Genomic DNA, 16,898 nt, shown 5'->3' on the forward strand with positions numbered 1-16,898 from the left:
ATGGACTATGAGTTCTATAATTTGCATAAAAATCTCTTCTCTATAATTAAAAAAAGTTTATTTATTTTATTTTTGGCTGTGTCAGGTCCCAGCTGTGGCATGAAGGATCTTTGTGGTATCTTTCAGTACAGTGTGCGGGCTTCTCTCTAGTTGTGGCACACACCTTGGAAGTGGCAGCAAGTGGGCTCAATTGCCCTGTGGAATGTGGATCTTAGTTGCCAACCAGGGATCAAACCCGTGTCCTCTTTATTGAAAGGCAGACTCTTAACCACTGGACCACCAGGGACGTCCCTTGTGTCCATAATTACAATATAGAAACCCTTTGGACTAATTTTGATATTGGAACACATCCGATCCTCTTAAAACATATTCAGTAACAGATTATGAAAGATGAAGTACTTGGGAAAGCACTATGTTTCATTTTATTTCAGGGTAATTTAGCTAATAAATTTAATCTTAGTATTTCTGGATTTTTTAAAGTTTTACCTCCCCCTGCCAAAACATACTGTTTTCTCCCTTATTTTCAACAACTATAAAAACATCATTCATTTGCAATGTCAATTTCATAGATGTTATGTGTCTCAACTGTCAAGTGCTGTAGAAATTCTAAGATAAAATATTGAGAATTACTTTCCTTAACACAGCTAATAAGATTTTTTATTAAAAAAATTCATGCCACATAGTTTACTTCATACTTACATCCTGATTTTCTCATTCAGCTTCTTATTTTTCCTGGCATTTCTAGTTGTGTTTCTTTTTTCTTATTGGTTACACGAGATGCTTATCTTCTCATGTTTGGAAGCAAACTGCAGGAAATTTAAATGCCTTCTCTGACAGGAGGTACAAGAGATTCAGGTTGGATCCCTGGGTTGGGGAGATCTCCTGGAATAGGAAATGGCAACCAGCTCCACTATTCTTGCCTGGGAAATCCCCTGGACACAGAAGCCTGGCAGGCTACAGTCCATGGGGTTGCTAAGAGTCAGACATGACTGAGCAGCTGAGCACACACACATGAAGGGGCCATAGACATTCTACTATACTTCACTAAGGGCTCAGTTTCCCTAAAACCCTGGACCCCCAATACCCATACCTCAGCCTACTCCAGGTTACCAGGTATCTCATTTTTCCAAAATTTCATTCCTCTAAGACCTTAGTTCCCCCAGTTCTGCCAGCTACTCATTGCTCTCAATACTTTAACTCCTGTGTCACCATTTTGTCCAGTGTTCTCCTTTTAAGACTACAGGCCATCCCAGCACCTACCTCCTACACAGTGAGTTTTGCCCAGCCCACCTGCTCTGGTGTGGCCATCGGACATTTCCTCTATCCTGTTTCTCCTCTCCAGGAAGTGCCTGCTTGCCTAGGCCATGATGATTCAGCTTTGGTTGAACCCCACAGGTGCTGAACAAGGCCAAGTACGGCCCAATATGGATAAACCGAGTAGGGCCTCAGATGCACGTGCACCTGGCCAGTGCCCCACTCCTGGAGCAAGTGATGCGCCAAGAGGGCAAGTACCCGGTACGGGACGACATGAAACTATGGAAGGAGCACCGGGACCAGCAAGGCCTGTCCTATGGGCCCTTCACCACGTGAGCTGGGGCTGGAGGGACTGGAAGAGGGCCCCAGAGGCCAGGCCCAGGAAGTGGCACTGGGCAGCCAGAGGATAATGGGCAGAGTAGGATCTCCCTGTGTCCTCCGAGCCTGAGTCTAGAAAAAAGCCTCTGTGTCTAGAAAGCGGTGGTTGGGTTGGACTGAAGCCCATGGACCATTCATTGGCTTTTCCACTAATATATCCTATGACTATAAACGGATGAATAATATACCCTCCTTGGGCTTATGTTTCTTATGTATAAAATGGGAAGCTTGAATTACAGGATCTCCAAGGTATCTTTCAGACCTTTCAAGCTCCATGATTCTGTATTATGGTTGAAAACATATTAACTCAAATCCTACTGGGACATATTTACTTATAGTTGAAAAAAAAAAAAAACACAGCAGCATCATATTAGTTGGGAGGGCTCAATTTAATTTTAAGAATATTTTCCAAATTATGTATTATATGCTTGTTGTTGGTTATAACTTTCATGGATGCTCTCAACACAGAGAGATACGTGTAGGTTTTAGCCTCAAAGTCATACCTAGAAAAGTTAAGATTATTTTGGCAGTGACACATTGAAAGATAAGCTGAGTATATTATATATTCAAATACCAATTAAGGTAAATAATTGAGAATCATTGGTGATAAACCATTCCCAGTGCCACAACTTGTAATTGGGTATATTACCAGGCTTCTTTTTGCTATAGTATGTTAAAAGAGCTTCCAAAACAATGAATGGCTTTTTATTTTCCCTAGTTGTCTGACATTCACGTTTCTAAAGTTATTTTTTTAAGGGATTAAAGTTAATCCAGGTGGTTGAAGTAATAGCAACAACACTGGTAATAACTGAGTGTTTATGACAGGCCAGACATCAGGCGAGTCTCTTTACATTTATTATTTCATTCTAACCTCAAAACAAGGGCGGGAAGTAGATAATATTATTAATCCCCATTTCACAAGTAAAGAAACTGAGGCCTAGAAGGGTTTGGTTTTTGCACGACTTGCCAGAAGTGACGCGGTGAGTAGTGACATAGATCTCTCTGATTCTGGAAGAAGGACTTACTGCCTTGACGTGTTTGGAAAGGAACAGACTGCTTGGAAGGTTCATTTTCTGTGTCTTTGATGCCTGTATGTTCATTCTGTCATTTCATAGCTTTCTCTTTTCCTGGTTCCTTCAGAGGTGGGTGGTTTCAGAACTTAATTCCTTGGTCCTTTTTTCTAAGTTTTGAGAAGAGAATAGAGAATGTTCTTTAAGAGCTGTTTAGCCTGATATCTGACCTTGAGGGCAAGATTTGGGTCTCAAGGATGCTGTACAATATTTGAGACCCAAATCTTGCCAAGAGAGTAAATCCTTAAAGTTTATATTTTTATGGTGACAGATGGTCAGTTCAGTTCAGTCGCTCAGTTGTGTCCGACTCTGCGACCCCACGGACTGCAGCACACCAGGCTTTCCTGTCCATCACCAACTCCCAGAGCTTACTCAAAACTCATGTCCATCAAGTCGGTGATGCCATCCAACCATCTCATCCTCTGTCGTCTCCTTCTCCTCCCACATTCTAGTCTTGTTATGGTGATCATTTTGCAATGTATTCAGATGTCAAATCATTATATTGAAACAAATATAATGTTGTATGTCTATTATAACTCAACAATAATAATAATAATAAAAGATTTGGGTCTCAGTTTTTCACCAGGTCAGGCCATCACTGGACTTGATGGTTCAGATTTAGAGCTGGAGCTAAACATATATATATATATATATCCCTTTGGATCTATTATACCCATTTCCTCTAAAGCCAGTTTCCTAAATATGTTATATAATATATGTATTTAAAATCTATTTTGCTAACTTATGAGACTTTTTTGTTTTAACATATATATATATATTTAAAATCTCATTTTCTGAAGCATTGTTTCCCAAGAAATATTTTACAAACCACAGAAGATTCTCATTTAAGTTCTGCAAATCTATTCCTATTGTTGGGAGAGTTTTACTCTTGGAGAAGCACCCAAAACCTGAAGTTCCAATAAATACGTCTGTTCTGGTTTTCATTTCTTTTCTAGCAACACTTTTATTGCAGTTTCCCCCAACATAAGATGTCGCTAGTGTAAAGAACCTACCTCCAAATGCAGGAGACCTAAGAGATGCGTGTTCAATCCCTGGGTCGGAACGATTCCTGGAGGAGGGCATGGCAACCCACTCCAGTATTCTTGCCTGGAGAATCCCATGGACAGAGGAGCCTGGTGGGCTCAGTCCATAGGGCCATAAAGAGCTGGACATGATGGAAGCAACTTAGCACACACACCAATATAAGAAAGAAAATTCCTAGGGTTTGAAGTTCATTTATTTATTTATTTACTTTGTTTTTTAAGGTTCATTTAAGTAAAATATATTTTTCAAATTTATTGAAGTATAGTTGGCTTACAGTGCTGTGCTGTGCTTAGTCACTCAGTCGCATCCAACTGTTTGCAACTCCATGTTTTGTAGCCCACCAGGCACTTCTGTTCATGGGGATTCTCCAAGCAAGAACACTGGAGCATGCCCTTCTCCAGGGGATCTTCCCAAACCAGGGATCGGACCCAGGTCTCCCACATTGCAGGCAGATTCTTTACTGTCTGAGCCACCAGGGAGCCCAATAGTTCAAAATAAAAAACCTGATTCTTGCCTTAATACTTGTGAATGTTTTTCTTTTTTAAAGACCGTATGAATTTTTAAAATTAGAGAGTAATATTTATTGTAAAAATTCCAGTAATAAAATATCATCTCCCTACCCCTTGGTCCCATCCCATCCTCCTAAGTAATCCTGACAATTTGGTGTATATTCTTATCTTGTTGTTGTTTAGTCGCTAAGTTGTATCCAACTCTTTGTGACCCCTGGGCTGTAGCCCTCCAGGTTCCTCCATCCAAGGAATTCTCCAGGCAAGAATACTGTAGTGGGTTGCTATGCCTTCCTCCAGGGGATGTTCCCAACCCAGGGATCGACCCTGCCTCTCTTACATCTACCTGCATTGGCAGGTGGGTTCTTTACCCCTACTGCCACCTGGGAAGCCCTATATTCTTCTCTGTGAACATACAGATATGCATGTAGATATATATAGGGTTCCCTCTCTTCCTCTTAAAATTTTACCATGTTATACTTATTACTCTACATCTAGCTTTTAAAAAAATTGACCCATACCCAGCTTGCTTAGGAAAGGTAATGGGTTTGGGGGACTGCTGAAGATGGGAGTAGCTCCTGAACATTAAGCCCCTGAATGGGAAGTGTGTGTCCATCCCCATGAGAATCCCTGTCTAACCAGGGTGAGGACCCAAATACCTACTGCATGGTTATGGCAAGACGAACTGGGGCATCAGCCAGATAATGCTGTCTGTCTCCTTGGCGCCTTGAGCCTAGCAGAGCACAAAGGTCCTCTGAGCACCTCAAGAACCCTCAGTTGCTCTCTTTTATCCCTCATCATCAACACAGAGGGACCAGAGCCACTGTAGCTGCCTAGCTCATTTCACATACAGAAGATTATAGAGTTGTGTCATCCTAAGATAATCACAGTCAACATTCATTAACTATTCACCCATTTGCCAGGCACCAATCTAAACACATTAATTATCCTACTAAGATAGGTGCTCTTATTATTCCTATTTTACAGAAAGGAAACTGAGGCACAGAGAAGTTGAGTCACCTGCCTAACGTCACTCAGCTGACATCATCTGACCTATGATTTGACCCTAGGCAGATTGGTTCAGAGGGCTTCCCAGGAGGCGCTAGTGGTAAAGAACCCGCCTGCCAATGCAGGAGACGTAAGAGATGGGAGTCAACCCCTGGGTCTGGAAGATCCCCTGGAGGAGGACATGGCAACCCACTCCAGTATTCTTGTCTGGAGAATCCCTTGGACTGGAGGAGCCTGGCTGGCTACAGTACATAGGGTCGCAAAGAGTCAGATACAACTGAAGCGACTTAGCACGGCACAGGTTGGCTGAGATGCCCACCTTAACTACTTCCTTTATGCTGTTAGTGAAATTCTGAAGTTTTGTGATTTGAAGATTCTGTCATTTGAGAGTTTGTGATTCCATAATTCTAGGTCTAGGGTCTGAGATTTTCCTCAACTCTGTAAGGGTCTCAGTGGAAAGACACCACCTGACCCAGTCCCCACCAGATACTGACACTGGTGCCACTCTTCCATCGTCGGCAGGATGGGAGAGCAATGGTACCGGTTGCGCCAGACTCTGAACCAGCGGATGCTGAAGCCAGCCGAGGCTGCGCTCTACACGGATGCTCTGAACGAGGTGATCAATGACTTCATGGATCAACTGAAACAGCTGCGGGCAGAGAGTGCCTCGGGGGACCACGTGCCTGACATCGCTCACCAATTCTATTTCTTTGCCTTGGAAGGTACTCTGGTGGGGAGAAGGGCCGGGTGGGCGTGTGTCAGGGGTAGGTGTGGGTTAGGGGTAGGCTGTACTCCCCTCTGATGACGGCCACCATGTACCTCCAGCTATTTCCTACATCCTGTTTGAGAAACGTATTGGCTGCCTGGAGCGCTCCATTCCCAAGGACACCGAGACTTTCGTCAGATCTGTCGGGCTCATGTTCCATAACTCGCTCTTTGTCACCTTCCTCCCCACGTGGACTCGTCCCCTGCTGCCCTTCTGGAAGCGGTACCTGGATGGCTGGAACACCATATTCTCTTTTGGTGAGGAGTCCAGGGGAAGAAGTGGGGGCATGGGTCCCAGGCTCAGTGCAGTAACAGCCCCCAGTACTCTCTCCCAGGACTTTCTCCCTCGGTCCTTGGAGAGCATGGCTTTTGGCCGCATCCTCCCGGTTCCCCATTGTCCCTGTAGGAAAAAAGCTGATTGATCAGAAATTGGAGGAGATAGAGGCCCAGCTGAAGACAGAGAATCCAGAGAAGACCCAGATATCTGGTTATCTGCATTTCCTGCTGACCAGCGGACAACTCAGTCCTCGTGAGGCTGAGGGCAGCCTGCCCGAGCTGCTCTTGGCTGGAGTAGACACGGTGCGTGAGAGGGGCGGGCGCGGAGGCCAGGGCCTCCCAGCTCTCATCCTGGGCCAGTTTCCCACTATCCTCCACCTGAGCCTGACCTTCGTCCCTCCAGGTACCTGCTTCTCTTTCTGTAATGTGGATTTAGAGCTGGAAGGAAAATGGGGGTCATTCAGCCTTGCGGAGGTGGGCCAGGAGTGGTTCCAGTGTGAGGGATTCGCTCACTCCCTGGAGCCTCTCTGACAGCTGGGAAGTTTCATCTCATACCAAATCTACTCCTTCATGCTTTCATCTAAGCAGAAAGTTGAAGAGCTTGCCCATAGCACCTTCTTAGTAGGGCCTCTTTCGTGTGCTTTTGTCCTGTTGGGTTTCTCCGTTAGTCTCCTTTGCTGTTACGGTGTGATTCTCTATCATATCGGTCCTTATCCTGCATGAAGCCACGTTGAGCATTGGAGAGAGGGTCCTATAAACCCTGGAGTCTAATCCTGCTGTGTAAAAGTGTTAGTCGCTCAGTCATCTCTGACTATTTGAGACCCCGTGGACTATAGCCCACCAGGCTCCTCTGTCTATGGGATTCTCCAGGCAAGAATACTGGAATGGGGTGCCATTCCCTTCTCCGGGGGGTCTTCCTGACCCAGGGATTGAGCCCGGGTCTCCTGCATTGCCGGCAGATTTTTTACCATCTGAGCCCTCTGGGAAGCCCTGCCATACTCGAAGCAATTTAATTTCTCTCCCACATTTTGCAAACATGCAAACACCTTCCCACCATCTAACTGGGCCTCTTTCCTAGAAATCCCTGCTCACTTCATCTCTTTACCTCCCAGACATCCAACACGCTGACGTGGGCCCTGTACCATCTTTCAAAGAACCCAGAGATCCAGGCGGCCTTGCATAAGGAAGTGGTGGGTGTGGTGCCCGCTGGGCAGGTGCCCCAGCACAAGGACTTAGCCCGCATGCCCCTGCTCAAAGCTGTGCTTAAGGAGACCCTGCGGTAGGATACTGTCCCTGGGAACAAGGGTCTGTGTGTGGAGGGGAGCTCAGAGACAGGAGTGGGAAGTGGGGGCTGAGGGACTGTGGCCAGGGTCAGAGATGAGATGGGAAGAGGGGACTGGGGGACCAGAGGGGTGTGGCCGAGTGGGTGGGCACTCTGACCCTCCTTGGATCCAGAGACAGGTCTGCACTTTCTTTTCCCTGCAGTCTCTATCCTGTGGTCCCTGTGAACTCCCGGGTTGTCGTGGACAAGGAAATTGAAGTTGGTGGCTTCCTCTTTCCCAAGAATGTGAGTAGGGCTGGAGAGCCAGGGTTCCTGGGGGCACCTCACAGACCTACACTGATGTGCCACCCAACCTGTGTGTGCAGACCCAGTTTGTGCTCTGCCACTACGTAATTTCCCGGGACCCTGACATCTACCCCGAGCCTGACAGCTTCCAGCCCCAGCGTTGGCTGAGGAAGAACCAGCCTGATGCCCTCAAAACCCAGCACCCGTTTGGCTCTGTGCCCTTTGGCTATGGGGTTCGGGCTTGCCTGGGCCGCAGGATTGCAGAGCTGGAGATGCAGCTGCTGCTGACAAGGGTGAGTGGGGAGAGACTGGAGGGGTATGTGGGCCAGGGGAGCTGACAGGGGAGTGAGGCACGGATGGGGGTATGCTAAGGAGGGCGGTGGATGGAGGTCACAGACTCTAAGCGCCCCTGTGCCGTTTACCTCCCAGCTGATCCAGCACTATGAGGTGGTCCTGGCCCCTGAGACAGGGGAGGTGACGAGTGTGGCTCGCATCGTTCTGGTTCCCAACAAGAAGGTGGGCCTGCGTTTCCTGCAGAGACAGAGCTGAGCTGGGCCCTTGTTTCCCCACTTTCCCAGCACAGGGAGATGAACCTCAGTGTGCTTCCTGCAGAACCTGAGCTTTTGCTACTTTGTATCATGTTGAGCATCTCCCTCTCAGACAGAAGGCTGCTGTCATGGCACATTGCTAACCTTGAGGGAAAATACTGAATAAAGGGTTTTTTATTCATAACTAGAGATCTTTGTCATTCTTGTTGACAACCCAGCACCTGAAGCTCATTCTGTGGTTGGGGAACAGGCTCTCCCACTTAGGAAACTTGGTGGGAGGCAGAGCCGCCTCCCTCCATGGAAACTGAGCACATCCTATGCTTTCCCAGACCTCACAGAGAAATCTTGGCCTTACCTAGCATTGGCTGAGGCCCTATCCAGGCGGAAGCTGCCAGTCCACTCCCCAGGCACAGAGAGGACACCATATTTTGAACAGAAAGTGCTTAGATACAGGCAGTGAGGTCACAAACATGGTCGGAAGAGCCCTAGGATAGGCCTACAGGAATGATTCTAGGGGCACCCCTGGGGAGGCTCATCAGTCCAGGAAGCCACACTCAGGAGGATGGGGTTTGGGAAACTCACTACGACTGTTGGCCCCAAAGCTACTCCATGTCTCCCAGATCTGTGCTGACTAAACAGAAAAAGAAAAGATGCCCCCTCCTCCCAACCGCCCTGACAGCAAAAGGAACAGGAGCTGCAGAGGGTGGTCTCTGCCTCATGAACACCTTTCAGATCTCTTGCATACAGTTAAGAGGCAGAGCCTAGGTCCTACCTGGGACTCCAGCTTTGAGACAGTCTGGGGATTGTAGTATTTAATTTTCCAGCCCCTTCAGTACAGGAAGCCAACTAGAAGGAAAGTGGGTTGGCATGGAGATCCAGTGCTCAGTAACACAAGCCTAAAAAATCAACTAATCCCAGCCTCGAGGAGGCACAGCCCCAGTGGGAAATTTCTGCTGAGTCACAGAAAGCTGGACTTTCTTATGTCTGTGGGGATTTGAGTTTGAGCCTACTAAAAAAAAAAAAAAAAAACAACACACGTCATTGCCGTGATTAACATCCTTCCACGGCTCCTCAGTCCTGAGTCAAGGTCTAAAGTCCTTACGGTGGCTTAGACGGCTGGTGTTCCAGCAGCCTGCTCTGTGCACTCGCCCACTGCCTCCACCCTTTCCACAGTGGTGCCCCAATTCCTTGTATCTCCCCCGAGCACGTTCTGCTCTTTCCAGCCTCAATACTTGGTACTTCATGTCCCGTCTCCTTGGAACACCCTCTTCACCAACTGGTGTATCGTCTCAGAGAACTTGCTTTTCTTCAGGACTCAGCTCAAATGTCACCGCCTCTGCAAAGCCTTCCCTGACCTCTCTGGGCAAGCACGAACACTTCCTCTTGTGCTATCCCCTGTCCACCCATAAATCCAAGCACTCAGCATGTTCACTGCATTCTAGACCCGACTGTCTTCCCAGCCAGCTGGGAACCCCACGGAGGGCACAATCCCAGTGTCTGACTCTGTGTCTAGCACAGAGTTAATCAAGGTAATGAATAAATGTTGAATGAGAAGAGACTGGACTGGAAGGAAGGAAAGGAGAGTGGAGGCTACAGAGCTTTCTATATTAAAAAGAGAAACCTGGAGAGAACTGAGCCGGGATGCTTGATTACAAGCCCATGACTCTCAAATCCACCAATGTAGGGCTTCACCAGTGAGAGCTCTCTGTAAATGTACAGGATGGGGCTGGGCACTGAGGGGGCCAGGATCTCTGCACAAAGTCGACCGGAGAAGACTGCTGCCTTTCCCAGTGGGCTGCTCCTCCAGACCACCAAGGGTCAGCTGCCCAAACCACGGGGACCCCTCAGTGTTCGCATTTTGGGTCGAGGGTGGAGGGGAGGAGGAAGTCATGTGATGTGGCTGGGATTGAGGTTTTTAGCAGCTGCAGAAGAGTGTCAGGGTTCATGGTCTGTGGCTCAGTTAATGAATTTATAGGCTAATCTCACATCAAAATCTGTGAAGATCTGGTATATCTGTAGGTTAGAATAGTATTCAGCCATAAAAAAGGAATGAGGTACTGATTCATGCTACATCATGGATGAACTTTGAAAACATTATGTTCATGAAGGAAACTAGACACAAAAGACCACATCCTGTATGATTCCACTGACATAAAAACTTCTGGAATAAGCAAATCCATAGAGACAGAAAGTGAGCTAGTGGTTGCCGGGAGAAGTGTGTGGGGAGTGACTGCTAACAGATACAGAGTTTCTTTGGGGTGATAAGTATGTTCTGAAATTGGATAGTGGTGATGTTTGCATGACTAGGTGAATATACTAAGTACTGCTGAATTGTACACATTGAAACAGTGAATTTAACAGTATGTGAATTACATCTCAATTTTTAAAAATCTATAAAGACCAATTTGGTGAGATTATTGTAGAAATAGCTGCCACTGGAAGTTATACCTCCAAAGATACCACAGAAAACTGAGGCAGCAGTGCCCTGCTGTACATCTGAAGGGCCTAAAATCCAGTCTCTAATCAGAAATCAGAGATGCAGAACCAAGACAAGAGCTCAGAGGATGGGTGATGTAATGATGTCCTCGTGAGGCTGAATCAAGAGCCAGCTGTATCCCCTTACATTTTGGTGAAGTGTAGGCACAGCCTCAGAGGCTTCCCCCTGCAAGTGACAAGTGACAGGTTGTGTTCTAAAAGACGAGCTGAAGTGCTATTAACGTAGCTGTGAAACCTTGCCCAGAGTTTGCTACTGGAGAGTCCACAGACACAGCTCTGGGAAGAAAAGTGTCAAAGACTCCTACTCAAAACAGGAAAAGACAAAATTCAGTATGGGCATGGTCAGAAGCTGTCTCTTTATACTTGAGGTTCTTTACATTTTTAAAGATTTATTTTAATTGAAGGATAATTGCTTTACAGTATTGGGTTGGTTTCTGCCATACATCAACATGAATCAGCCATAGGGATACATATATCCTTCCCTCTTGAATCTTCTCCCACCTCCCTCTCCATCCCACCCCTCTAGGTTGTCACAGAGCCCTGGCTTGAGTTCCCTGAGTCATAAAGCAAATTCTCACTGGCTATTTATTGAAATATAGAAAAACAAATATGGCAGTTAGCATACATGAAGTTCTTTGGCTTTTCTTGGGAATTAAAAGTGGCATCTCTCAGTTTATATTCCATCTCATTGCCTAGACAAGTCACTTAGCATAAATGGAAAAAAATTACTTTCTTTGTCAATGATTCATTCAAATATGTAAAATACCTTTTGGATACAATGTTGTAAATAAACTCAGCTCCAATTAAAAAAAAAAAACCCATAAGGCTTAGAAAGCATTCACGGGGATTTCCCTGGTGGTCCAATGGTTAAGATTCCATGGATTTGATCCATGTCAGGGAACTAGAGCCCGAAACCTACAAGTAAGAGCTAGCACAGTCAAACAAATTTGAAAAAGAAAAACACACACCACAGGATAGATGTGATATAATATGTGGTCTCTTTCCCATGCAACTTTCTCTCTGGAGAGTGAAAAACCAGGCCATCAGCCCTGGTTTGAACCATGTGGGGCATTGCCTCGAAGACAGACCCTGCTGCACTCATCCTAGAGCTGGGCAAGACAGCTCTCCCCAGGTCCCCAAGGACACTCACTTGAGACAGCACTGAGGGCACCCCCATCCCATCCTCCCACTTGAACCCAAGACCCAGGACCTTTCTAGGTGGGGCCAGAGCAGAATCGGCGCTGATGCACTGGTTATAGCAAAACCGGAAACGGAAGTTGAGTGTCTATGAGAAAATGCCTTCACTTACTGCCTGACTCATCAGCACAGATGGCCCCACTCTGTTGCTCTGTGAGGTAAACAGAGTAGGATCATATTCTAGAAACACTAACCTCCCCCACCACCCCCCCACCGCAACAGCAGATCTGCAGTGTCTGTTATCACAGGGGAGGGGGTGACACAGCAAAGCCCAGCCTGACTCAGTGGGGCAGATGGCAAGAACTCAAGATGCTTACAGTGCATTTGGAAGAGTGTGTGACGGGCCAGAGCAAAAGGCCCCTTCTTTCCCCAACTACGTGAAGATTCCACAGTCTGGTGGGAGTTGAGGAAACAAAGAGACTATAGACTGACATTTGGCAGGAGGGATGAGAAAAGGAAGCAGTGTCTGAAGTGAGAGGGGAGTATGACAAACACCTCAGAGAAGTTCAGAGATGAGAAGGGTAGGAAAGCCCTGGGCCCCATGTTTCCCGGGTAGAGGCTAGGAGAACAGGAAAAGTCAGGGTAGACCAGACCACTTGCTGCCTGTCTCAGCAGGTGGGCTTAGGATGGCCCCACAGAGCTTCCTGAAGTCTAGACGGGTGTGGGACCAGGAGCTAGAGTGTCCTCACACCCCAGCAGGCAGACCCAAAGAAGCTTCATGGTGGGAAGAGAGGGGGCACCTAGCAGGGGCCACGCCCACTGGTGACCAACCAAGGGACAGTCACATGGAAATGGGGATGTTTCAGCAGGTGCTGGCATGGGTGGATGATTGATGGCTGAGGAGCAAAGTCTTACATCCCAAGACTCCCCCATCACTGAACTTAACCCCGAGAAAAGGTGGGAGGGGAACCCCAAATTGACTGAGATTAATTTCTACCACCTGGTGAAATGGAGTTCATAAAAGAAGTTACATTCAGTGTTAGAAAAATTATATGTTTCTTACAGGTTAGAGTTTGGGGTCTGAACTGTACCCAGTACATAAGTAACTAACATTTTCTTTATAATTTTGTTATAAACAAACGATGAAAAAGACATTTCAGTAGAATAACACTCCATAAGCAACAGAAACGCCACTTGCAGAGTTTGTCAATTACAGATTTTCCTTCATGTCTTTGAATTCAGAAAGGATGGCGCGGGGTGGGAGTGGGGGGTTCTTGCCACGAGTTCAGATCAGATGACCATAGCATTTTCTGACTGAAAATGATAAAATTTGAGTTCATGGGCTGTTCGTTTCCTTTTTGTTGTCTCAATGGTTCATCCTCAGTGATCCAAATGCAGGCCCTCCCTGGAGACTGAGAACACTGCTCGATGGTGAGAGCTAAGGCTGAGAATGGAGCGGGAACCCTACTCAAACCGGCAGCTGTACGAAACTGCTGCTCTGTGGGGCCCTGCAGGCAGCCCTGAAATGCAGTGCTCAGGGAGCAGGAGGGCAGTGACAAAGTCGGGAGGAACCGCTAGGGCAGCGTCCATGGGGGAAGCACAACTGGGACTCCAGGAGCTGGGGGCTTGACGCCAGGTAATCCAGAAGCGGAGGAATCCAGAGCCCCTGCCTGAACTCCAGAGCCCCTGACTGAGGGCTCCCCACCCCACTGGGGCCAGGTGGGGGAGAGCAGCGTGGGTGGCACAGAGCAGGCAGCCCAGGGGAAATCCTAGTGCTTCTGATTCCAAGAGCTCCGGACTTGACTCAGCTGTTCTCTTTAATTTCATCATTCACGGTAGACTGGGCATTCCTAAGGGCTTCTGGGAGCACAAGCAGGGCAGGGGGCAATTGGGGAGGGCTAGAGAAGCCTGTGAGGGAAAGAGGAAGACTAAATAAGGAGGGGAGGTTGCCTTTCCGATAGGAGAACCTCAGTCTTGCTATCCTTTGCCAAGCAGGTGGAACCTGTGCCCCCACCCTCTGCACCCCCCTGGCAAATGTGCTGCCAGGAAAGAGTGTGAGATCATGTCCAGTGGACTGCGATGATTACTTAGAGAGACAAGCTCTCTCCTTTCAGTCTTAGTTCTTACTGGGTGTGGAAATTCCATTCAGCCCAGGTTTAGTAACTGGCTCTCTCCCAGTAGAAGCCCAAGCAGGCGGAAATTGAATGGTGAGAGGGCAGGTCAATTTTCCCAGGGGCCCCTGAAGTCACATCGCTGCCCTTGCCTTTACTGTGGCCCCTGTCCACCCCTCTTGTGAGGGCCTCCTTCACCTCAGCTGAGAACGGGACAAAGCAGTGGCCCGCAATGAGTCCTGATACTCGCAGCTTTCATGGGGCTGCTCAGCTCCGAGCTGGGCCCCTCCCCTCCTCAGCGGGCCCCAATCTGAGATGTGGGTTCCCCCGGGAGTCTGAGGGGCTGGGAATGAGGTCAGTAGTACAGAGCAGAGCCTACCTGAACAAGAGCGGAACCTACAAAAGGGGGTGGGGGAGGGGAAGGCCGAGTCCCCGGCTCCCTTCACTGGCTTCCAGGTGTGGAAGGTGGCCCGAGAGTGAGGACTCCGCTGTTCTCAGGCCCCGAGGGCGTCGATGCCAGCAGGGCTGAGCACTAGAGCTTGAAGGATGTCGGAGAGGGACACCACGCCCAGGAGGTGCTGGGTTTCATCCACAAGCACCAGCCGGTGCACCTGTGGGTCCACAGAGGCTCAGTGAGGGGGCGGCGCCATGTGGCTACAGCAGCTGATAAGGGTGATACCAAGAATCAGGGACAAACATTTGACATAACTGGAAGCTCAAGAGTCTGTCTCCTAGTAAACTAGTGTCTCCCAGTTAGCAGGAGCTCTGCCTGCCCTGGGGTGGTCACCGGCTGGGGCCCTTGGCCTGAGGGCCCCAGGGACAGGACCCGTCGCCGGTCAGTGTGGACACCGAGAGCTTGGCCATGTGATGGGAGGATGGGGCAGGTGCCTGATGGATAGAGCAAGCTGGAGCTGCTCATGAGAAGGCTGGCCCCACGTGTTGGGAGCGTGTCTGAAGGGGTGTGGGGTACCTGCTCCCGGGCAATCCGGTCGATGACTTCCCCCAAGGTCTCGTGGGGCTGGCAGGAAAGGACTCCCTCCAGACACAGCGTCCTCCGCCTCAGTGCTTCTCCCACACTTATATCCAGGTGGTTGTACGTTTGTTGGGCTGCCAGGTGCTGGGCAGGGAGGGAGCAGAGCTCTTCATCAGCCCTCAGCCAGACTCCAGCCCCTCAAAGCTCAAGGACCCCCTGGTCATCCCTATCCTCACACCACAGCCTCCCTGTGGCGCCCCCAGCGCTTACAGTCCATCCCCCCCATGCACTTACAATCACATCAAAGCGGGAGTAGAGGCCCACGACCTGTCCTGCAGGAGTTGGCGGGGCAGGGGGAAAGGTGAGAAAAAGACAGGGGAAAGATTCAGGTCAGAACCAGGATGCTGTGCAAGGGCCTAGCGTGGGCTTTCGGAACGAACTCCTCAACATCCTCCCCACCCCTCCAGGTTGCTGGCTTTATAACGAGGCATCAGGCTGCCACCACCCTGAATCCAGGGATAAAACAGTGTCTCAGAGACGGACACCCGACACCATGCCTCCCGATGTGACGAGATATGAGTATGTGGCATCACTTCTGAGATAGTCTAGCCTCAAATATATAGCCTGAATCTGCGTGAGTCTTTAGATCTAATTTTCAATTTATAGGAAACACAGGAACAGAGGACCAATGTAAAGGCCACCTGCAGAAAGCGAGCAGGCAGATCTGTGGAAACGGGACATGCTGCAGAACCCAGGCTTCCCATCATCAATGCCATGAAAATTAAGCAGGGAAGGAACTGTTCTAGAATAAAAGACACTTAAGGGATAAAAGAAGCAAATTCAAAGCATAGACCTTAATTGGATCCTGATTTGAACAAATCAACTGTAAAAAAATAATTATTGGGAAAAACGGGGAAATGAGAGTTAGGGTAGGATTTTAGGTAACATTAATACATTATTTGTAATTTTGTCAGGTGATGTAGGAAATATACTTATTTAAGAGATGCAAATGAAGTGTTGAGGTGAAATGACATGATTCTATACTTTACTTTACTTCAGCATAAAAAAAAGAGGAAGAACTGGTTATGGCAATGTGTTAATAGTTAATCCAAGTGGATCCATGAGGTTCATTACACAGTGTTCTCTACCATTTTTATACATTTGAAATTTTTCCTAATCAAAAATAAAGTAAAACATTTCTTGATAGCCAACTTCATTATGCTATTTTTAACTTTGAAGCAGTTTACAGCTGATTCTCAGAGCAAGAACCTGATGTCTGGCTTAGAGAGGCTAAATAATTGATCCAAGGCTCAAAGCAGGCAGAGACTTCCAGCCCTGACTCCATCCTGGATCTCGAGCTAATGTCACATAGATCCCGGCTCCCCACAGCCCCACCCCAGCCAGAATCCCCATCCTGGGTGCAGGTACCAGCTTCGTTGATCACCGGCAGCGCAGACACGCGCCGGTCCACAAATATGTCCAGCGCGGTGAGGATGGGTGCCGTTTCCAGCACCACGGCCAAGTCTCGGAATGTGCCGATGCCCAGATCTTGGATGGTGCGGTAGAGGAAGGAGGGCCGGGGCAGCAGGGTGCGCTGCTTGGGTTGGAGACAGGTAGGGTTCAGGGTGGAATAGCCCACAGGGGGCTCCCAGCTGCTCCCTCCCAACCCCTAGGGCAGAAGCCTTCTCTGCTCCTCTGGTCGTCCCCTGAAGCTGTGCCCGGGCTCACAAAGATGTGCAGGAACTTGAGAAGCCGTTTGTGTGTG

General features: G+C 48.2%; 2 protein-coding genes across 2 annotated transcripts in view; one reads left to right on the plus strand and one right to left on the minus strand.

Moving 5' to 3' along the window:
- Positions 1–8,605, plus strand: part of LOC105003777 (sterol 26-hydroxylase, mitochondrial) — a 41,903-nt gene extending 33,298 nt beyond the window's left edge. The window contains exons 2-9 of the mRNA XM_010861209.1: positions 1,396–1,586; positions 5,783–5,982; positions 6,086–6,283; positions 6,432–6,604; positions 7,414–7,580; positions 7,787–7,868; positions 7,949–8,161; positions 8,298–8,605. Of these exons, the coding sequence (XP_010859511.1) occupies positions 1,396–1,586; positions 5,783–5,982; positions 6,086–6,283; positions 6,432–6,604; positions 7,414–7,580; positions 7,787–7,868; positions 7,949–8,161; positions 8,298–8,417 (1,344 nt within the window). The 3' untranslated portion in view covers positions 8,418–8,605. The remainder of the gene's footprint in view (positions 1–1,395; positions 1,587–5,782; positions 5,983–6,085; positions 6,284–6,431; positions 6,605–7,413; positions 7,581–7,786; positions 7,869–7,948; positions 8,162–8,297) is intronic.
- A 2,807-nt stretch (positions 8,606–11,412) lies between these two features.
- PRKAG3 (protein kinase, AMP-activated, gamma 3 non-catalytic subunit) overlaps positions 11,413–16,898 on the minus strand; it is a 9,243-nt gene continuing 3,757 nt past the window's right edge. Inside the window, exons 9-14 of the mRNA XM_010861290.1 lie at positions 16,862–16,892; positions 16,562–16,730; positions 15,428–15,465; positions 15,131–15,277; positions 14,540–14,771; positions 11,413–13,957 (exon numbers count right to left, since the gene is read on the minus strand). Coding sequence (XP_010859592.1) covers positions 14,655–14,771; positions 15,131–15,277; positions 15,428–15,465; positions 16,562–16,730; positions 16,862–16,892 — 502 coding nt within the window. The 3' untranslated portion in view covers positions 11,413–13,957; positions 14,540–14,654. The remainder of the gene's footprint in view (positions 13,958–14,539; positions 14,772–15,130; positions 15,278–15,427; positions 15,466–16,561; positions 16,731–16,861; positions 16,893–16,898) is intronic.

Source organism: Bison bison, unplaced genomic scaffold (genome assembly GCF_000754665.1).
Source record: "Bison bison bison isolate TAMUID 2011002044 unplaced genomic scaffold, Bison_UMD1.0 scf7180017864471, whole genome shotgun sequence".
In the NCBI taxonomy this organism is placed as follows: Eukaryota; Metazoa; Chordata; class Mammalia; order Artiodactyla; family Bovidae; genus Bison; species Bison bison.